This window comes from Tenrec ecaudatus, chromosome 10 (genome assembly GCF_050624435.1).
Source record: "Tenrec ecaudatus isolate mTenEca1 chromosome 10, mTenEca1.hap1, whole genome shotgun sequence".
NCBI classification, from domain to species: Eukaryota; Metazoa; Chordata; class Mammalia; order Afrosoricida; family Tenrecidae; genus Tenrec; species Tenrec ecaudatus.
The window spans coordinates 20,502,160-20,525,974 of record NC_134539.1 but is presented as its reverse complement, the minus strand read 5'-3'; the positions used below and the strand labels follow the sequence as shown (position 1 = coordinate 20,525,974).

Here is a 23,815-nt window from a genome sequence, read left to right as displayed (position 1 = left end):
CAGCAGCACAAAGAGTAGCCCATTATGCCACCAGCAGCTGTGATAGAGGAGAAGAAAGAATTACTCACTGAAGTTTGGAGCATGTTCAGTTCATTGCTGTGTTTAGCTAGATCACTGGTTACCAATCTCACCCTTTAATACAGGTCCTCATGTTGTGGTGACCCCCCCCACCATAAAATCATTTTCGTTGCTACTTCATCACTGTCATTTTGCTACTGTGATGAATTGGGCAATCACTGTGAAAGGGTCATTAGACTCCCAAAGGGGTCGTGACCCACAGGTAGAGAACCACTGAGATAGAATATTAAGAATAAATGTAGGAAAAGAATAAAGGAAAAAAAAAGAATAGATGTGGAAACAAAGAACAGATGCAGAAATAACCCAAGGGTAAAATACGGCTTAATTTTTTTTTAAAGGGTGATAACTTTTACATAAGAACACCATTGTAAGGAGGCTGTTTATAGCCCTAATATTGCTTCCTCCTAACTCCCCACCAACTGCTAAAGGGAAAGTCCAAGTGTGAGCAACAAGGTCCCCATACACCTGAGCAAATGGTAGTGAATCTGAATGGACGCTCCGGAATTAAAGTTAGGGAGCGTCTCAGTAAATATCACCAGCAACTCAAAGAAACAAAACTCAGACAAAATATATCCTCCCCTGCCCTACCTCTTTCAGGACTCAGGCCTCATTCTCTATGGGCAAATGAGGGGAGATTAAAGCACTGTTGGGATTTTTTAAGCCTCACTTTATACTCCTGCTACATGAGATCTGGTGGTGTAGTGGATTATGCTTTAACCTGCTGACAAGATCTGCAGTTCAAACCCAGCAGTGGCTCCACAGGAAAAAGAGAAGTCTCTTCTTGTAAACATTTACAGTCTTGGAAACCCAAAGGGGCAGACAGATGGATTCTGCCCTACAGGTCACGACGAGTCAGAATCAACTCAATGGCCATGAGTTTGGGTTTGGAGGGCTGTTGTGAGAAGAACTTCACTATCTTGATGCGAATCAATTATAGAAAGCTTTAGGCCCAATATTAAGGTAGAGGAAACGGTAGTATAAATTCAATGTGCCTATAATTAATTATAAGTACAGAAATATACTTTCTACGACTAGTTCAAACATGGAACAAAAATGGTTGGATTTGTGCTGAGACATTTCCCAATAATGAGAGGTGTTCTGCTTTGTGAGATGCAGTAACAGCAAGGGCCCTTGCTTGTCTTTGCAGAACAATTCTCTCCTCGGGGGCTGAAGGTGTTTTACCACCTTTGTTTAAGGCCTCAGCATCCTCAGTTCAATTCCCATAAGAATAAGAGTTGCAACGTAACACGGCATTGTACTGAGGGCAAGACTAAAAATAGCAAAAGAGGAAAAGGCTGGCAAACACAGGACTGAAACCCAGATATGGACGATCCTTTCACATGGTCACTCACACTAGGCAGAGTAAGACTGAACACTCAAAGGGGATACACCTGACAAGCAGGGGCAGCAATGGAATGAAGGACAGACCCCTTGTCTTCCGTTTGGGGTCCGTGGAGCAGGGGCATACACCCGGGAATACAGCCTAGGGTGCCACGTTCAGAATAGAGCCTTAGTTCTTGCACACCTCCGAACAGCCAGGCACCCCAGCAGCATCCCCAGAAAGGATGGGGTCCCAGGTCAAGTAAAATGCTGTCCTTACTAACAATGTGATGAGGAAAAAGGAGGTCAAGGTCAAATCTGCTGGAGAAGCATAAGGCGAAGTAGGACAGGTTTTCCTTTCTTTCCTTCGGGAGTCCTTAAGCCCTGCACGGCCAAGTCACCGGCTATCACAGGAGGGAGAAGAGTGGGAAGCATTTCTAAAATGCTACGTTTCATAACAGGGCCACCACCTGTCTCACAGTCCAGAAGAACTTACTACGTTCTCCTAGACCGGGGCGCGACAGGATGCTAAGTTCAATGTCAGAGCTTAAACACAGCAGATGCTCCATCAGGAGGTGAGGCAACAGAAATTCCGTATCAACCTGGTGGTGAAGAGTCACACAGAGGAAGCAGTACCTTTCGGTGGTCTTCACGGCAGCGCTCCTGCTGCACCAGTTCCAAAAGGTTTAGAGCCAGCTGCTGCCTCGAGGGCCCCTCTGCGTCCACGGACATGCAGTCTTCTAAGGCAGTGGAGGATAAAATCTGCAGGACTGGCATTACGAGCAGCAGGGCTGACTTTGGGATGTTCTGGCCCTCAGCAAAAGAGAGGAGCTTCAAAGCTGTTCATCAGAGCAACAATGATTCGAGTTTGATAAATCAACACCGCCGTCAAAAGAAATGCAATTTTATTTAAATACGATATATCAATGAATTTTCTTGCCACTTGATAACTGGGCCAGACATTTAACTAAAAGGTTATATCTTATCCTTTGGGGTGGAAAAGGATCATAAACGTTAACTATTTTCCCAAACAGGTATTAACACATAACGGAAAACGTAATGATACTCTTAGAGAAAATGTGCATGTCATATATCAGCAGGTATAAACCACTCCTCTTTTTAGGTCAATGATCTTTTTTTGGTAAGTAATATGGCCGAACATTTGTCAATTATATCCCATCAGATGTCACTATTGCCCTGAGCACACAATGGCAAGAGGTCCCGGAGTAGCCAGCCGACTACGACCTGGTCAGTAGACAGCAGCATCAACTTTTTTTTAAAAAATCAGAACAATATTTGTTTTCAAGACTTTGTTCAGAGACCTTTTAAAGGTGTGACTTCATTGCAAGCCTGCCAGTTGTAGCAACTTGATTCTTTACCATATTATTCTTACCGGGAATATTGTTGCCGCTTCTTCCCCTCCCTATTCTCACCCACCTTGTTACTTTTCTATAAATCCATACTGGATGCTCAGAAAACGGACTAATCTAGGTTGATGCCGTAACCAGGTTCAGACCACAAACACAAATTACATCTTGTTCAATGTGATACCTGGTTTTGATCAGAAAAGTTTTACCAAGAAGCGGCAAACACCATTTGTGTCAAAAGTTTCAGGCTATGTGTGATCAAGAGGTGTCAATGGGATCAGGTATCAGGCACCAAAGAACAAAAAATCATATGATTGTGAATGAAAGGGATTGTGGGGTGGGGACCCAAAGCCCATCTGTAGGCAACTAGACATCCCCTTACAGAAGGGTTACAGGGAGGAGACAAACCAGTGAGAGTGCAGTGTAGCACTTTCCTCTAGTTCCCCTCTCCTCCCCTCCACCTTTCATGATCCCAATTCTACCTTACAAATATGGTTGAACAGAGGATATATACTGGTACAGATAGAAACTGGAAACACAGGGAATCCAGGGCAAATGAACTCCTCAGGACAAGTGGTGAGAGTAGTGATACTGGGAGGGTGGAGGGAGGGTGAGGTGGAAAGGGGAAACCAATTACAAGGATCTACATAAAACCCCCTCCCTGGGGGACGACAACAGAAAGGTGGGTGAAAGGAGACGTTGGACAGTGTAAGACATGACAAAATAATAATAATTTATAAATTATCAAGGGTTCATGAGGGAGGGGTGTGGGGAGGGAGGGGGGAAATGAGCTGATACCAAGGGCTCAAGTAGAAAGTAAATGTTTTAAGAATGATGAGGGCAACAAATGTACAAGTGTGCTTGACACAATGGATGCATGTATGGGTTGTGATAAGAGTTGTACGAGCCCCCAATAAAATGATTGGGAAAAAAAGTTTCAGGCTATTGTGTCTCAGATATTTTCACAACTATAAACAAGCTGAAAAGCCTTTCAAATGGTACTTGGTAAATTTGGGGTATGAAATCTTGACCAAGGTAATATTTGAGGGTGGTGGGGAACTACATGATAATGTTTAGCTAGGAAAATTCTAGAACAGAAATTCAAAATATCCAACATTTCTCAATATAACACAATATGTAGTTGGAGTAAATCCTCATAATATCTATGTTATATTTATAGTTACTCTAGTGAGTAAGTATTTATTCACCTAGATGTAAGATTGGCTTCTGTTGACTTGCTGGAGTCTGGAGAAGAAGTGAAGCTATTCCAATTACAACCAGTTCAACTGGAAAGTCCTAAAAGAAAAAAGAAAAAAGGTGCTGAAAAAAATCCCCAGACCCATGGCTTCATGTGTTGTGAGGTGTTGTCACCCGTAGGTGCCTCAGAGCGATCTCAGGTACAAAAGAACAAAGTACGGCCGTCTTGCCGCTGCAATCCTCACGACTGGTGTCATGTTTCAGTCGTCTGTTGCCATCGCTGTAGCCACCTCCTCAGGGCCTTCTTCGCCACTGACCGGCTTCTCCAAGCACGGTGTCCTTCTCTAGGGATTGGCCTTCCAACTAACATACCCAAAGAATGTGAAATGAAGTGTCACCCCCGTCACTTCTAAAAAGCATCCTGGCTGCACTTCCTCTCAGACTTACTTGTTGGCTCTTCAGGCAGTCCACGGTACGCTCAGTATGATCTTTCCCAGCGCCATAATTCAAATGCATCAATTCTTCCCTGGTCTTCTTTCTAATTATGGGCCTTTCACATGCACAAGCAGCAACAGAAAACACCATGGCCTGGGTCAGGTGCACGTTTGCAGTGAAAGTGACATCTTGGTTCTTTAACACTTACTTTAGAAGTTTTGTGCATCACATTTGCCCAATGCATTGTACCATTTGGTGGCTTGGTTGCTACTTCCATGCGCATTGACTGACATATAACTAGAAAGAGTTTATTTGACATAAAAGATTGCAAGCTTGGTATACAAAATTATTTAGACAAGCATGACGTATTGAAAGAAGAGTTGGTGAAGACCACTCATATAAATTCAAAGTATCCTCCTAATTTCAAAAGAAGAGTTGGTGACTACCACAGGATTCACATGTAAATTCAAACTATCCTCCTAAAACAAAATAAGCTTGAAATCAACACAATTGAGAGAATAGTCAAAACAGATCAATTAATTATTCAAAACAGTCCATTTTTGCAAGTCACTGATAATTAACTAAAATATTTCATTTAAACATATTTGTTTCTGAGCCGTAGCTCAATGGCCAACATACCTAACATCAACATCACTTATTTATATAACTTAGATAATGACTAACCCAAGATAAATGTTAATAAACCATGTTATTATAATAAAAGTAACATTAGCACCCAAGGAAGCCAAGATTATTTTTAAATTACAGCAATTTATTAAGTATATTTAAATGTAGCCAAGCAATAACTATAGCAATTTTAAATCACTCACTTCACCAAACATAAAAAGAATATGTACAATTAAGTTCTAATAAATAAAATACATGTATAACATCAGATGCTACTTGAAGTGTTTAAATCAATAAAAAGCAAGAATGACTGCCGCAGAGTTGATTCCGAGTCATAGTGACCCCATAGAGCAGAGCAGACCTTCTCCTTAAGGTTTTGGGGATTTTAAATCCGTATGCGTGCAACAACCTGACAATTCTCCCACCCTGCCGCATGTACACTTGAACTGCAGGCCTGTGGTTAGCAATTCAACATGCAACCCACTGCATGGTCAGGAACCTTTAAAGTCCAGCACACACTGCTGAAATTATTTCCTTGTGAAAAGTTGCAAAAGCACCTGTGAATTAATAATGAGGAGGAAGAAAAGAAGAAGGGAATCTGTCAGGTAGAGCAATATTTTATAGAAACACCTGTGAGGAAACAATTCAGCCTGACATCTCGGGTACCATAATCTCAGAATACTATCAACTCCGGCCTAAATCAATAAATACCATCTTCTTTCTTCGATGAATATCTCAATTTTACCATTCAAAAAATGAAAGTTGTCCAGGGTAAAATTATCTAAACTGCTTACTTATGGACTTCTAACAAAACACTAAAAAGAACACTTTTGGTTCTTGGTTATTCAGAATAACCAGAGAAGGGAAACTCATCAACAGGTAAATGGAACGTATACATACCAAACCAAACCACACTGGCTGCCATGTGTCAATGCTGACTCATAGCGCCCCCTGTGGCTTTTTGAGATTGTTTACAGGACTACAAAGCAGAGTCTTTCTCCCAAGGAGCTGCTGCTGGTTTTGAATTGTCAACCATGTGGACCGCAGCCCAACGCATAAGCACTATAGCACCAGGGATCCTTACTGTTCACATACAATAGAATTATTGAGTCATAGGCAGAAATGGAGTCCTGACTCATGCTAGATCATGCATGAACTCTGGGCATGTTACGCAGAAGGAAATATGTCAGATACAAAAGGACAAATTTTGGATGATTCAACTGACATGAAATCTGTAGAATGGACAAAAGTACTGAGACCAAGGTTTACTAATTGTTACCAGGAGCAGGAGGGAGGCAGGCTGAGTGTCCTGCCGGCCAGCACATTGGGTTTCTGTTAACTGAAAACTACTCACTGTCACCGAGGTGATTACACCTCCTCCAGGGGTCACTATGAGCCGACTGGACTGGACGCAGTGAGTGAGGACAGAGCACTCGGTGTCTGTCTCAGTTTCTCCATGAAGGGACTTGTGTGTTTAAACTGCTAACTTTGCGATTCACAGCCCAAATCTTAACCCACGATGCCACCAGAGATCCAGTTTCTGTTCAGGGAGATGGGAAAGTGTGACAACCAGTCCTGGCAATGGTTACACACCATAATCACAGTACTTAATGTTATTAAATTATACACTGAAAACGGTCGCAAAAATAAACGTTTTATCTATGGATCACGAGACCAAAACAAGCAGCGAAAGAAGAGAAATCATTTGTGATTTTTGAAAATGGATTCCCTTTCAGTTTGCTCCTTTGGGGGTCTAAATACCACACTTACTCATGTATAAGCCACGTTTTGCAGCAGATTTTGTGGTAAAATTAGGAGCCTTGGCTGATGCTTAGGTCGGCTTAGACTCGAGTATATGTGGTAGATTCACTGTTAACAACAAAGCAGTGTGTCTACAGGAAGACAATGCGGGTTGCTTTGGAACTGACACACTTCACAGTATAGCCCATCCCATCATCCATTACCATTATATTTCCTTTGTTTCGTTCCACCTTCCACAAGTCCACAAAGAACCCCAACAGTGCCATCGACATTTCAAGTTGACTGGCAGTCAAGAGAATGAGGAGAAGTAAGCGCGTGCGCCCACCCTGTGGACTCACAGAAAGCGCTGCGCGCATCACTGGAAGTTCCACATAAGGAACAAATGAGAATGACGGTCTTCAGGAAAGGTGAAGAACTGGCCTGTTCAGAACCGAGGATGGTAGCAAGAGCTGGAGATCAAGACACCAAAAATAAGGATGAAAACCAATGGAAGACCAGAATAGATGAATTTTAAGTTACTTGTCATTGTTTTATTTTTAAATGGCTATCAAAGGTCAATACTATTTAATGAGGTCTTTTACTAAGTGCCAGTGCTGGACATCTGTTTCGTGCCACTTGAAATTTCACAGTTACTGGCTCTGTACACAGGCAACCTGCTGCTCCCCCTCAGGTCCCACCATGCCTCTCTTGCTTCTTGTCTTAGAACAGCAAGAAAGCAGACGTTTAAGGTAGTTAAGAATCCCAAAGGACTAGTCTTGAAGAATAGTCAACAGGAGCTCATGGATCAATGTTTTCTCCTTTGAGACTCATTTCATACGGGTTCTCAGAAGACGGGTTGTAGCGGTGCGGTGAGCAATGTGGTCATATTTACATTACCTCTCCCACAGCCCCTACTTTATTTACTCCTTTGGTTCTTTTCACGAACCACTGCTCTCTGGGATTTCCAATGAACCCTCCTCCTCACACAAGTGGGAAGAGGTGCTTACGTTGTTGGGTCACCTGACAGCTGACAGCTGGAGAGATCTTAGCCCTTTCTTCACTCTGAGAGCCTTCTCCTAGTCAATGCCATTTTTTTTGGGGGGTGGGGTAGGGGGAGACTTCATTTTGCTAATCAGAATGGCAGAATGAATTTCTTTTGCTCGAAATAGAAAGGACCTTAAGATATAGTCATTCAAATAGGGCTACAAGTAGGTCATTTGCGACCAAAACCACTGACACTAATGTAAGCTAAGAAAAGCATCCATTTTCAGTAAGCTGTTACCCATTTCTGATATAAAAATAGAAAGGAAAAGAAAAGTTAGCATAAGATTTGAAATGAAAACCCAGCTGAGAAATGTAGGGATGTAGGAAGATAGGTATAGCCTCAAAATAGGTAACGCAGTCACTTTATTCTGCTCCATTTTGTTTCAAACGACAGTGCATACAGGCCTAGCATAAATGAGTATGCTTGCAAATTAATATTCCTGAGTTGCTGTTATGACCTGAGGAGCGCAGGAGTGGGAGGGGGCAGAAACATTCTAACCATATGTGTTTTAGTTCTATTTTCCTTTTACCGCCTTCTAAAATTGTTAAAAATATGTAACTTAAAGAATCCTGCAATTCTATAATAAAAATATTTCAAAAATTGTACTCAAGAGCCAACATGAAGAGGTTCTTGCGACTTCAGATGACATCATTGGAAGTTCAATGGGAATAATATCTGCGATGGAGTGAAATGCATCAAATAGCTAATAAATAAGGAAGTGGCAGAACTGGAGCATTCTCACTCCTTTAATTCCTAATGAATTAATCAAAGTTAGCACTGAACTTCAGTAATTACTAGACTATTGCCATCGAGTCAATTCTGACTCATATCGGCCCCACAGGACAGAGTAGAAATGTTCTTTAAGATTTCCCAGACTGTAACTCTTTACAGGATGTAGTAGTCACAGAATCTGTTGTCAATTTGAGACTCAAGAGTGAAGGGGTGGAGTTTAGCCTGCCAATCAGATCACAGCTTGAGGATCTCATTTGGAGGCGCTCAAATAGATAGATCGCTGGAGGTGGGACACTTGCTCACTTCCTGCGAGACATTACTGACAAGCCTGGTGGAGCTACACCGATGCAGCCAGAGGAGCCACGTGGAGACCACTGCCAGCACTGAGATGCTGCTACCGCCACTGGATCCACAAGACCTTCCACCCACTGGCCTGTGATCTTTCTGCATTCGGCATCATTGTATGTGTTTCTTGAGTCTGAAGAGGACTGTATAGATTGTCATCAGACATATGGACTTGATCTGGACTGGGCTGGAATGTTTTTCTCAATATTCAACTGCTCCAGTATATTAAGCTCTTTCGTACACACATAAGAGTGTCTATGGAAAACAGAGGACAGGCAAATGGGCATTTACAGAGGTCTAAATACAGGCATGTATATATGTAAATATATGTATATATATAACGATAGAGAAAGAGAACTATGTACATATATCTATATGTTAAGTATTAAGTACCAGATGGACATTGGGCCTCTACGCCAGTACTAGCTCAATGCAAAAATACTTCGTTCTAATAACTGCATTCTGTGATGCTCACCTTCCTGACACGATGGCTGAAGACAAAATGGATGATAAGCAAGTGTGGTGAAGACAGCTATCAAAAGACTAGCACCTGAGGTCTTAAAGGCTTGAAGGTAAAAAAGCAGCCACTTAGCTGAGAAGCAACAAAGCCCACATGGAAAAGTACACCAGCCTGTGTGATCACGAGGTGTCGATGGGATCAGTTATCAGGCATCAAAGGCCCAGAACAAAAATCATACCAATGTAAATGGGGTGGGGTGGGGGGTGGAGACCCAAAGCCCATCTGGAAAATTGGACATCCCCTCACAGAAGGGTCACAAGGAAGAGACAAGCCAGGCAGGGTGCAGTATAACACCGATGAAACATACAACTTTCCTCTAGTTCTTTAATGCTTCCTCCCCGCCACTATCATGACCCCAATTTTACTTTACAAATCTGGCTAGACCAGAGGGTGTACAGTAGTACAGATAAGAGCTGGAAACACGGGGAATACAGGACAGATAGACCCCATGGGACCAAAAATGAGAGTAGTGATACCTGGAGAGTAAGGGGAAGGTTGGGGGGAAAAGGGAGAACCGATCACAATGATCTACATATAACCCCCTCCCTGGGGGATGGACAACAGAAGAGTGGGTGAAGGGAGATTTCGGTAAGTGTAAGACATGAAAAAAATTGATACATTTTCAAGGGTTCATGAGGGAGGGAATGTGAGGGAGGGGGGAAATGAGCTGATGTCAAGGGCTCAAGTAGAAAGAAAATGTTTTGAAAACGATGATGGCAACATATGTACAAATGTGCTTGACACAATGGGTGAATGTGTGGATTGTGATAAGAGCTGCGTGAGCCCCCAATAAAATGACTCTTTAAAAATATCTATATATTTGTTTCTTGAGTCAACTCAGACTAACAAACGGGAGTAAAAAGCCTCATCTTTCCTCCATGGAGAGTTTGGTGGTTTTTGAACTGCTAACCTCGTGAGTCAGCAGACCATAGGGCAGTGTGCAACTGCTCTTCTGAGGTTGTAAATATTTATAAGATCAGAGAGTCTCATCTTTCTCCTGTTACTGGAGCAGCTGGTGGGTTTGAACTGCAGACTTTATGGCTAGCAGTCCAATATGTAATCCACTACGCCACCAGGGCTCCTCAACCTGATAGACAGATCCGAATAATTTTAAAATGAAAAACTATTTTATGGCATTTCAGAATACAAGAGAATGTAAGGAAGTGATTATTATTACAAAAGCCAAGATAAGTAGTTCACATTTAGAAGGGAGGGAGGAAGTTGTGACTAGGGCCAGACATACAGAGAACTTCTGGGGTGGCTGGGAAAGTTCTATTTCTTGGCCTAGGTGCTGGTTAGACAACTGTTTGCCTTGAATGTAAAAACAAATTTTAAAAATCACTTAGGGAATTAATTGAAGAGCTCTGGGAGCACAGTGATTGAGCACGTGGCTGCTAACCAACAGTTACGGCAGTTATACCAAATGGCCACACAAGAGAAAGATGTGGCAGCCTGCTTCCATGCAGATCCACACTCCCTGGGAAGCCTTTATAGCAAAGTGCCACTCTGTCCTATAGGTTCCCTGTGAGTGAGAAGCTGGTCCATGGTAGTGGGTACTGCCATAGTGGCATTTTCAATAAGAACTTGTGACTTTTATGCTTACAAGTTTGAACTATTTGACTAGACTCTAAGTTTATGAGTATTGTGAGTTTGGGGTTTGGGGGAGGTTTTTTTGTTTGTTTGTTTGCTTGCTTTGGTTTTCCTATAGCAAAGTATTTCCCTTAAGGTAGCTGCTCAATAAATATATGTGAACTTGCGGGAGGTAGAGGAATATATAATAAAGTCATCAGAGGATAATCTTAAATGGAACTAAATTTGGTATATCTTGAGTCAACCTCTTTTGAGATAATAGAGATTAGACAAGCAAGCTAGAAGCAGAGATGAGGAGAGAATGTCAAGCCACGTGAACACTGCCAGGAGCAGAAGCTCAGAAGAGAAAAAAGACCTTCTTTCAGAGCTGCCAGAGAGAACGTCTCTGCAGCATACACCTGAAATCCAGAACTCCAGCCTCGTAAACAGTGAGAAAACAAAATGCGGGCTGTTGAGGTGACCAATTTGTAGTGTTTCCATCATAGGCCGCACTGGATAAACTAAAACCCAAAACTCCATTGCGTCAATTCCAACTCTTAGTGGCTCTCTACAGGGTTCCGGAAGCAGTAACTCTTGGCAAGAGTAGATCGCTTCATCGTTCTCCCAAGGAGTAGATGGTGGGTCTGAACCACTGACCTGTGGTTAGCAGTCCAACATTTACCCAGCAGAGCCACCAAGGGTCCGTGGATAAGTAACACAATAATATTATCCAATTATAATCTATTATACAAATTGTAGTATAATATAATGATAAGTTATATAATTACATGTTGCATGTCATAAGCATAACATATTATATATGTGATGTATTATACATTATAGTATATAATGTTTTCTACATTATCTATAATAGGCATTATGTGTTATATATTACATAAAGTATATATGGCCAAGCTGTGGCATATTAAATTGCCACATATGCATGAGAAAATTGGATAATGAAAGAGGAACTGATGTATTTGAATTACTGGGTTGGCAAAGAATATGGAGAGTATCAGGATGAAGCGCAGTCCTAATCCAAACACCTTCCCCACTCTCCCACCAGATCTTTCCCACAAAAATATGAGGGTACCTCTCTGCTGAAAGGTCTTTCATAGCTTGCCACTACCTAGAACACAAAATGTAAATATTCATGTGATATGAAAGATCCTTTACAATATGCCCAGCCTTATTTCCCACACCTCATTCCTTCAAAACTACTCAATGAACACCTTCTTGTTTCTGGGTATGCCTTGCCTGCTCTCTCATGGCATTGCTTTGGGACTCCTGCTGGTTCAGTCTCTAGCTTGCAGACCAGGCGAACTCCGATTCAGCCCTCAGATCTCAACTCAAACCCTGCTTTCCTGAACTTCTGTTCACATTGCACTTGAAATATATTGCCATAAAAACAGTAGTATCTGCTTTTTATCCTATACTCTATGATACTCTAATTCTTATATCTTTATAAATCTTTTCGTGTCTTCTCATAGAACATATATCTTCATTCTGTATTCTAGTATTCTTGTCAGGTGATGTCCAGGTGGTTCTGACTCATAGAGATTCTCTGCACGGTGAAGCACTACCTGCTCCTGCACGGTCTTCACACTGGACGTGACACTGTAGCCCATTGTTGCAGTTTCTGTGTTGGTCTATCTCATCAAGGATCTCCCTCCTTTTAGTTGGCCCTTGACCTTACCAAGCATGATGTCCTTCTCCAGGGACTGAGCTCTCCTGACAAGGGGTCTGAAGTCTGTGAGAGGAAGTCTCGCCGTCCTCACTTCCGAGAAGACAGATGTGTCTGTTTTTCTGGTAGTGTAGGACTTTGTCTCGCATACTGCGGGATGGTGTCAGGAGAGAAGAGTCCCTGGAGAAGGACATCATATTCGGGAAAGTAGAGGGGCAGCGAAAACGAGGAAGGCCCTTCAAGGAGATGTACGCTGACACCAGGGCTGTACCACTGGGCTCAAGTGTAGGAACATGGGTGGGTGGATGTCACAGGAGAGGGCAGTGTTTCATTCTGTTGTGCACAAGGCCATCATGGCTGGACCCGACTCGATGGCACTACAAGAACTACATTCTTTACGAACGCCGTAATGCAAATGCATCCTTACTTCTTCCCCCTTCCCTAGCGATTGTACAGTTTTCATGTGCATCGGAGGGGAAGGGGACTACCACGGCTTGGGGCAGGCACACCTTAGTCTTCAAATGTGACAGCCTTTGTTCTTCAGTACCTTAGAGTAGTCTTGTGCGGCAAACTTGCTGAATGTGTTCCTTCTTGACTGGTGTGTCTATGAGCTAACTGTGGATCAAGCAAAATGAAATTCTTGACGACTTCAATCTGGGCTCTGTTTATCTTGAGCTTGATGTGGTCTATTGGTCCAGTTGTGAGGATCTGTGCTTCTTTACATAAAAGTGCAATGCCTCTGGGTGTCGTCAGTAAGTGCTTCCAGCCCTCCGGGCTTTCAGTAAGCAGAGTCGTGTCACTTGCATATTGCATGTGACTAGTGGACCTTCCTTCGGTCCTGATGCTGCATTCTTCTTCATAGAGTCCACATTCTTGGATGAGGTACTCAGTAGATGGCTTAAGTATGATCAAAGTAGACAATCCTGACACACACCTTTCTGGATTTCTGTCCATGCAGTATTCCCTTGGTCTATGTACAAGTACCTCCTGACCTATGTGCAAGTTCTGTGCCAACACAAGCAGTGTTCTGGAATTCCCCATCTTCTCAAGGCTATCATAGTGTATTGTAAAGCACACAGTCAAATGCCTGTGTGTGGCCAATCAAACGCTAGTAAACTTCTTTCTGGTAGTCTCTGCTGTTAGCCAAGATTCAGGTGGCATGAGAAATAACCCTGCTCTGAATGAGGCTTGAATTTCCAGCAGATCCATATCTAAGTTCTGCTGCAACCATTGTTGAATTCTCTTCAGAGTTTTACTGGTATGTGACAGTAGTGATTGTGCCACAATTCCTCCAGTCTGGTGGGCCTCCTTACTTTAGGGCACACACAAGCCTGGCTCTCGTCCACTCAGCTGATCAGATCGCTCTCTTCCAACGTCCAGGGAGTAGACAAGTGTGTCCTGTGCAGCTGATCTGCCCAAGAGCACCTTCTAAATATACTCCTATATATAAAATCAACAAGTGGCAAAATTATATAAACTTCTTAACCATAACCAAACAACTTAAGAGAAGGGGTCACTGGGGTTGGAGGCCCCAAGATTGTCTAGCAAAAATAATATTCTACATCCTACTTTGGTGAATAGCAACTGGGGCCTAAAGGCTTGTAAATGGTCACCAAATAAGCAACAATTGGTCTCTCCCCGTCTGTAGCAGAGATGGGAACAAAAAGACACATGGAAACAATTCATCTACAGAATGAATGGGCCACATGCACTGCAGCCTCCACACACTGGAGACCAGAAGAACTAGCTGATGTCTAACTACCACTACTGACCGTTCTGAAATGGATCACAAAAGAGTGTCCTAGATAAAGGGGGAAAAGCATGCGGAACAAAATACAAAATCAGAAAACAGACCAGGCTTACTGGTGTAGCATATTCTGGGGAAGCCAGACAGGGCGAACCCTGATACTACAGCCCGTAGTCACTCTTCAGGCCTCGAACTGAACTCGCCCCCATGGCTCCACTTTCAGTCCAACAATAGGCCTCTAAGGTGAGTAATAACCCCGGGCGGTACACACGGCTCAGAACAATCCCTACGAGATCAAACGCGCAGGACAAAGTTCCTGAGGAAGGACTGCATAGGAAGGAAGGACACTTGGGAACAGCAAACACAGCTCGGGAGTAGGAAGAACGCTGTTACTGTGTAAGGACTTGAATCAAAGTCACAAAATCAAATGTGTACGAATTGTTGGTGGAAAATGAATTGGCTCTGCAAAGTTTCACTCAAATCACACTAACGTTAAAATTAAAACAATTTAAATGACTACCTGCATTTACTTTACCTCCTTCAGAAGTTCAAGCCCACGTTCCAAAAGGTGAATTAGAGACGAGCACTCTCCAGTTATTTGTAAGCTGACTTCACAGACACACAGCAACTGCAGGGTCATCTGCGTAAGCTGAAGTTTCCAGAAGACGGGGTGACGCAGAAGGCTTAAATAGACTTCCTGGACAAACAGCATGGCTTCAGTTGTCTGCATCAAATCTTTCATCTGTTTTTTAGAAAGTTATTTTATAACATTATACAACTTACCAACCAAACATCACAAGAAGCTCTTGAAAGTAAATGTAACTCAGTGAGGGTGAAGTCCACACCTCAGCCTCCTCTTTGTGTCACTCAGCCAGAATTCAATTGGTACTGTGTTTGCTGCTGCTAGCTGGCACACATTCTTGTCGTTTGTTTTTCTAGTTCCTTTGAATGCAGGTATCTTAAGACAAATTACATGACAGTGCCAACATGTTGAAGGAAATTAATTAAGGCTGCTTTTGAGCTCTCAAAATAAACGCTTCTTCTCTAGTTTCAACATAGATACGTGGTAGTAACGGATCAGCAGGCTATCCTCTCTTCCAACTAAGGCCTCATCTGCAAAAAGATTTGCTCAGACAGCCTTAACTAAGAGCACCACTTCTATAATTGGCAGATGTAATGAAAGACCATCTTCAAATGGTCGGTGTCTTCGGAACAGGCTAATGTATTAGATAGGTGCTCTTGAAAATCCCAGTTCAATTCAAGCCCAGCTGTTCTGATCACAATTCTGGAGTTGGTATTAAGACTGTGGTCCAGCTCACAGGCACACTGGCATTTCCCAGAGATTACAAACAATACACCATCTGCTTCCATCAGGAGCCTGGTGTCTGTGAAATTCATCAAAGGGCAGCCTACAGATGACCAGCTGTACCTTTCACCGGTGGTTACCACCATAATAACCCAACAGGACTGGAAGTTATACATCGAGAGCAAAATTAGTTCCCAGCAAAGACGAGGGGGGAAAGATATTAAAAGATCAAAGGGGAGGATATGGCGGAACATATTAAGTTATAAAAATAAATGCGAACAGTCCAGTGAGTAACTAAGTTACGTGGCTATTTTGCAAACGTGCAGTGGGAAAGTCAAAAGGCCACCCAGAAAGAAAGGAAAAGGACTGAACACAAAGTGCAGCTGTGTCTTTATCCGCCAATATATCCCCTTGATCGCAGTATTAGCTACTTGGGCTGAAGTAGGATTTTCTCCCCAGTACATACTAAACAAACAAACCAAAAAACACTGAGTGCAGAAGAACTTGCAAAGGGTATTCAGTCATACCCAAGTTAAAAATATTCATATAGTCTACACTACATGCCTTCTATTGATCCATTGCCAAGAACCTTTTGACCTTTGTCGCGAAATTTGGTTTAAAATAGGAATCCTACTGTTCATTTAGTTATGCATCTTTAAAGCAAGTCCATTTTTAAGTAAGGAAAGATTTGGAAATGGGGGAAATTCCTTAAAATTAGATTGTGATATGGTCTTACAAAACAATGAATTACTGTACACTTAATATTGGTGAATTTTGTGGTATAAAAATTACCCTTTTTTAAAAGAGAAAATAATGCATTCTTATGTGTATGAAGTATTACATTAAATACTACAAGTAGAAGATAATCTGCTTTTCTCATGAAATCTGTGCTGTTCTTTCAAGGAAACATTTTATAAATACAAAGTTCATCCTGGACAGCATATTAATAATGTTCTTAGAGCTGAAGGATGATGAAATGGAAGGAGTCTTACTGGAAATTTTCCACAATTAAAAAACAAAAAAATTTAACCAACCTCAAAAAGTTAGTATCATCAAAATTCTTAAGAGTAGTTTTGAAATAATATTTACATTTTCATGCAAAAATATTTCATGCACTTGTATGGAATAAAGCCCTGGTGGTGTAGTGGTTACGAATTGGGCTGCTAACTACAAGATAAGCAGTTCGAAAACACCAGCTGCTCTGTGGGAAAAAGATGACGCTTTACTATTCCTGTAAAAATCTATAGACTCAGAAACTCAGAGGGGTAGTTCTACCCTGTCCTTTGAGCCAGAATTGACTCAATGACAGTGAGTTTGGTGAGTATGATAGACAGTATGAGAGGGCAAGGGTCATAATTTAAAAAGATAGCCACTGGGGCAAAGGTCAATATAGTAGCTTTTATACAGACAACCTACCAACAGAAGTAGAACAGCAATTGTAAGAACAAAGGGACAGAAGGAGTGTCATTGACAATCACTTTAGCACAAGTCACAGAGCGAGGCATAGCTATTTCTGGGGAGGGCCGGGGGGAGAGAAGAAGAAATGTGATTCTACCCTAGTACGCAGTCTGAATCAGTTACACAAACAACTGCATTCCGCTCAAAGCAGCCCGTCTCATGGCAGCACAGTCTATACCGCAGTAACCCAAGCACTTCCCAGCAAGAGGCAGTGAGTGGACAGTCTAAACCCCATTCCCCAAGGAGAAGTCAATGCCTTGATGAAGAGGAAAGGAAGGGAGAAACAGAGAGGAAGGAACAAAGCAGGACAGAACGCAGGCAGGCTTTCTTAAAAGCATGTTTTGTTTTGCTCTGAAAAAGGAAAAAGTCTTTTAAAATGTAGGTCAGTAAGATCTTAAAAAGAAAAATAGAAAAACAGTCATAGATATAGTTGCTGCTTCCTAGCACTAACAAATCCAGTCGGTGTGCTATGGCCATCTATGAGAAACTACAAGAACTATCTGTAATAAGTGGGAAGATGAATTCTATATCTCTAGGGTAATACACACCCCACCCCACCCCCACCCAACTCTCAGATTCTTCATTCTAATAAAGCTGATTTGTTAAGGCATGAAATATATTTGCAACACTCTTTTCAGTAGTTCTGAGAATCAAGCCACAGATTTTCAGAAGCAGTCCACAGAGCTCATTTCTTGAAGTATTTAGGTTGGTCAATCCAGATCCAAAAAGAAAGGCAAACACTGACAGCGCAGAACAGGGAAATACAGGGATGGCATTAAAAGGCTCAGGTTATTCTGCCTAGAGGTAGCTTGATTGCCCACACAAAACAAAAGCTTTAGCAACAGACACCAGAGAATGCATTCCCATTAACTTTTCTCTGGCTTGATTACAGGAAAGCCTATTTATGGGGCACGGAGGAAAAGATTCACTCCAGCCCCTCTCTGCTCAGGCAAACTTAAAACAGGTCATCTGTGACCGCAAGTGATGGCTTCGAAAAATAGATGCACACTCCCCCCATCAGCTAAGCAGCATGGTGCTCAGATTTGAGGCAAAAGAAAAGCGTTGGTTTTAGGATAGGATGGCCTGAAATAGAATTACTCCACAAAGAGAGTAACACACGACGCAGGAATTCTTTGTTTGTTTGGGTACCGGTAGCTATGAAGGCATCTGCTTAGATATACCTGTCCCCTCAACTCCCTTCACACTTTAGCAATACCTCTGTTAAACAATTTTCTCCCATTTACTTCTGAATTAGAAATTTTCTATGCTTGCCCTCACACCCTTACTTGAGCGGGATCCATCAAACCCACCACATTTTTTGGAAGCGGGCAACTGAGAGCAAAAATCTAGACAGCAGTGAATGGGCCACCTCTTGCACCCCCGGTGCTATATCTGCCCAGGGGTATCCCTGCTTATCATTTGTACGCAGAAGTCCAATTTTTTTTGAGGGGCGGGAGGTAACTCTTTCAAGGTCTAGTACAGGAATCAAGAAACTCAACTCAAATTCTTTCCCCTGAAATGTCTTTCTTCTTTAATACAAGCAAGTCATCCTTCCTGTTAATCCCAGCGTGTACTATACTGACTTATGTTTCTATGAATTTACTTAATGTATTATATATTAATGTTAACGCTAGGTTGTTTCTTTATCTCCTCCAAAATACTGCCAGGGTTCTTGGAGCCAGGACTGTTTCTGGATGTGCCAGATGACTTAGGTTTTCACTCACCATGCATGACAGTGACAGTCCACACTCGCTGACTCAGACGTGGATGTTGACCAGAATAAAGGAGGAGGCCCTTACCTGCAAGCACGGAACCATGTCGCAACACAGTTGAAGTATATGCTGTTCCAATAGCAGAGGCTGTTCTTGCTCACAAAGAATTCGGGGCTGAAGTAAGACTTTCAGAAGGGTTAGCCGAAGCTTAGCGTATTCTTGTAACTGGGCTGGTTCACAATACAGGTACCAGAGAAATGGTGCCATTATTTGGATACAAGGAAGCTCTGACCTGTAAGTCACATAAGTTGATTAGCCAAACACGTAGTTAAACATAGGGCCAAGCAGACAAGTGACAAAGATCAACTTAGAGTTCATGACAGATCCTTAGAAACCCACGGAAGCAGTTCTGCTCTGTCCTCCAGGGTCCCGATAAGTCAGTAGTTCTGTGGCAGTGAGTTTGTGGGGTTTGGGGTCCATACCCCTGAAGGTGACTTTTTTATTTTCCATGATTGTTCTAGCCAAATCTATGTCAAACTATTTGGACATCAGGGAAAATGACTCAGACCCTGGGGATCACACGCCCGATGTCCCGGTTCAGGAAAGTCTAAACCAGGAAGGGAGATAGGTTTCCAGAATCAGTCTTTGATGAACATCAAAAATCACCTGAGAGATGTCAGGATACTCCAGGACGACAGCACAGGCATTCATTTCTGGGAAACTCTCTGAGTGAGCTTCGATATAAAGCAAAGTCACAGAACCATCCCGAGAAGAATATAATGACAATTGCTTGTTAATACCTATGATGTGAGAGTTGTCGCACTTTATGGCTTTAGACTCGTGTACTTCCCACCACAATACTGCTGTGGTGGGCTCTGATTCAATACCAACACACAGCGACCCAAGAGGACATCTGACAACTGCCCTATATGGTTGCCTAAGCTGTAACCTTTTATGCACATAAACGATAGTTCTTGTTGATAATATCTGCAGCAACACAGACGACAATGCAACAGTTCCCGTATGCACGATCTACAGACGCTGGGAGCATTCTTCAAGTTGTGCAATCATTCTTACTCTCCTTCTCTACGTCGTTTTGACCTCACTAACATAAACTCGTGTCTCCCTAAGATTTCTATTTCATTTCTCTAGGTGCTGTTGTCAATTTGTTCCCATAGACGAGTTCTTAAAACACCATAATGTTCACGGCAGAGGTTTGTTTTTTTTTTAAATAATTGAGCTATTGTTGGGTTTTAAGAAGACTTTGGGAGATATTTCTGGTTGGAGATTTAGAGACTACTTCAATGCAGTAGTTTCAGAGGTTGAGCCAACCTTCATGGGTCCAGAAGCTTGGAGTCCACGAGCAGTTGAAATTCTGCTCGGCACTTCTTCCCTTTTGATAAGAATTTGTCTCTAGAATCTTTGGTCAAAATGTTCAGTGCAGCAGTTCGTTTGGTCTCCTGATAAAGGGTCAGGTGTACGTGGAGGCAAATACCACACTTTCTAAACCCTTCTCCTATCCCTAGCTACCCTTCTCCTGTGGAACCACGTGAACAGAAAGCAATTCTTGGACTTCTGTTGGATGTTTGCAGATTTAAAGTCCCCAGGCACCAGGAGGTGAAAGAGAGGCTCTAAACACATTACTAAGCCAATGTACTGGGATGTCTCATGAAACTAGGACCCTAACCCTCCAATCCAAGAAGCCACATCCCATGAGGTGTTTGGCTGTACATAAGCAGCTTCAGTAGCTATGCTTTTTAATATTTTAATTTTGGGTGATAGTGGGCTAGTGTCATTATTATAATTAGATAGCTTACAAATTTTGCCAATTCAACCTCTTATAGGTGTACAGCTTACTGAGAGTTACTACAATAATCAATTATGTCATCCGACCCTTAATGTATTCCACACCCCCTACCTCACACCATTAACCTCCCTCTTCTTCCTCCTCCCAGAGGGAACTATGCTGACTTATGTTTCTATTAATTTAGTTAACTGATAACCACTAATAAACTCTGGTCTCTATACTTTTGCCCATTTTTGTCCTTTTATGTAAAGGAGGTCGTACAAGATTTGTCTATTTGTGATTGGCTTTTTTCATTCAACATCTTATCTCCCACTCCTTCCATACTGTAGCATCAATACTGCAGATTGATTTCTCTTACTGGCTGAGTAGTATTCCACTGTGTGCAGAGACTACTTTTGCTTATCCATTCGTCTGTCAGTGGGCATTTAAGCTGCTTCCAGCTCTTGTGGATCGTGCCGCCTTGAACCTCGGAGTACAAGTCTCAGCACATAAACCTCTGAGTGGCACTGCTGGGTCACATGCCAGTTCTATATCTAATTTTTGAGGAATTGCTCCATGGTGCCTGTCATAGGCTCTGATCTTCCTCGGTGCAGATCACCAAGATTTTTCTTCTATGGGGTGGCTGGTGGGTTCAGATTGCCGACCTTTCAGTTAACAAAACCAAAGCCTCTGAGAGCTTTAACCATTGCACCACCAGGACTCCTTACCACAATGCGGCCAGACAGGAAATAATAACCGCATCATGTAGATGAGGAATCCTGGGCAAAGAAAGGGTGAAGCGATTTGTCAAGGTGCCCTGTTAAATTCTTCCACCTCAAATAAGGAATCGTTTATAAATCTTTCCTATGTACTTAGATTTCAATATAGCTCCGTAACTCCTGGCCCAAAGTCAGTCAGCGGATTACAGTGTTCATATCAATTGAAAGCTTCCTGTAGGAGACATCCTGCCTAGAAACTCCATCTACAACTCCCGTTACAGACTCAGAAACAATATCCTACCATAATTCTACAGGATACTATAAAACTTCCAGGGTCAAGAAAGCATGAGCATGGTAGTGTATGGAAGACAGGCATTCAGTTAACCAAGATGGTAATAGCCCCTCATGATCCCGTATGATGGTACCAATTCTGTGAAGGAGATCTTGTGCATGCTGAAGCATTCCATAACCCTGTGCCTCAGACCTGCCAACTCTCTGGGCATCATTCAGTTAAATTCCGCATTATGGCGTACTGAGAAGTGTGTCAGAGATTAGGAGGGAATTTCAAAACATTTGTGGAAAAATTCTATTACCTTTTAATTTCATTTTTCCTTGAACTTTTTGAAACCCTTTTGCATTAATACAAAGAATAGTGAGACACAGTCCCTGGCCTCAAGAAGATTTTACAGTTAATCAAAGAGTAGTTATAAAACAATACAGTAAGTCTAATAGTGTTAGAAGTCAGAACTACAAATTACTGGGAAGCACCTAATTCAGCTTGTGGTGAGCAAAGACTTGTTAGGGCGGGGAAAGCCTCAACAGAGATTCAAAATGGAGAAATTAATCAGGAAGAGAGAGTGCAGAGAACAGAGTGAGTGGTAACAAGCAAAATCAAGAAAACAGCAGTGCTTTCTTTATGGGATTACATGCAAGGCAGTGTACTGCTAGAGTACACATTGAGAGAGAAAGATAAACCAAAGAAGCCGCAGCCATTGAGTCAATGCTGACTCATAGCAATCCTATAGCAAAGGGTCAAGCTGCTTCTGTGGGTTCCTAAGACTGTACTTCTTTATGGGAGGAGAGAGCCTCATCTTCCTCCCAAAGAGCAACTTGTGGTTCTGAACTGCTGGCCTTTCAGTTAGCAGCCCGATGCACAAGCACTATACCACCAAGACTCCCTAAGATAAAAGGAGAACAAATGGGTGAGACAGAAATCATATCCTATATAGAGTCTTAGTATGACTGATTAGACTTCATCCTGCAATCCAGGGATTTTTCAAATTGCTTGAGAAACCAGACCATCTTTTCCCCACTAGAAAATTGCCAGGAGCAATCAACCTGAGAGCACAATCAACACAGAGCTGCTAGTTGGAGGGGGGCGGGGGACACTCCCTGTGCTTAGCCCACAAGTAGCAAGCACAGTTTGAAAGCCACAGGTATAGAAACTTAAGCAAGATCTTCTCTCTTGATATATCAGTCTCATGACAGGTTAGAGAATGGAGCTGAATAGGCCTGCACTGAAGGTCAAAATGCCAGTTAGGAACAGGTAGCAAGAATCAAAGCAAGACAGCATGCAGGCCTGACCAGGGCCATGGCAGTCAAGACGGAACTGACTGGAGGTTAGCTTTGAGGACTGTCAGGAGATCTTGGTGAAATGAAACTAAGCACACACACGTGGCTATCTGGCCCAGCTGGATTAAGAATTACTTAATCCAACTGGCCAGTTGGTTACAGAGAAATTATTATACTAATCAATTTCCAGAAGAAGAAACCTATGCTCGTTATGTTATTTATCATTAGTAGTTTACCAAATACAATCAACTTGTTTAACCACTAACCAACCAATGCTTAACTTCTATGGTGATAACTTTTGTCACAGTCAATATTTCATCAACCAATAAATATGGAGCTTTACAACATTCTTCTTATACTTTACAAAGAAAATTTAAAAACACATCTTTCCCTAAGATAAATCTTTTCTTCAGGAAAAAACATTAAACACTTTCTCCTCACTTACTGACATGGTCAGGGTCCAAAGACTGAACCAGTATGTAAAATAATGTGATACAAAAATGGAAGATGACCACATCAGCTAACAAAATGGAAACCGACCACATTATTACACAGTGGCCAACTTATATCTCTATATCACTGCCAATTTACATCACTACACAACTGCCAAACCACTGAGCATCATGGCCCAACCAGCCAAGGCGCCACATAGACATCACATGCCAGCGTCACTCTCACCTCGATGTGTGTTACTGCTGGTGAGAACTCATTGATGCAAAACCAAGTCAGAAAGCAGGGCTTCCACTATTGTTTGCAATGTGAAATGTCAGGTAAGGAGACAGTCGATGAGTGAGGAAGGAGTAGTCAGAGAAACTGAAAACCCGCTCTACAGTCACGTCTCCTCACTTGTTTCATT

At 42.3% G+C, this 23,815-nt stretch overlaps 1 protein-coding gene across 4 annotated transcripts in view; it reads right to left on the bottom strand.

Moving 5' to 3' along the window:
* The window catches only part of FOCAD (focadhesin), a 288,437-nt gene that overhangs the window by 197,460 nt on the left and 67,162 nt on the right, over window positions 1–23,815 (bottom strand). For all 4 annotated transcript variants that reach the window (XM_075559987.1, XM_075559990.1, XM_075559989.1 and 1 more), the window contains 4 exons: window positions 18,970–19,174; window positions 14,942–15,148; window positions 3,974–4,061; window positions 2,035–2,237 (listed from right to left, as the gene is read on the bottom strand). In XM_075559987.1, the coding sequence (XP_075416102.1) occupies window positions 2,035–2,237; window positions 3,974–4,061; window positions 14,942–15,148; window positions 18,970–19,174 (703 nt within the window). The remainder of the gene's footprint in view (window positions 1–2,034; window positions 2,238–3,973; window positions 4,062–14,941; window positions 15,149–18,969; window positions 19,175–23,815) is intronic.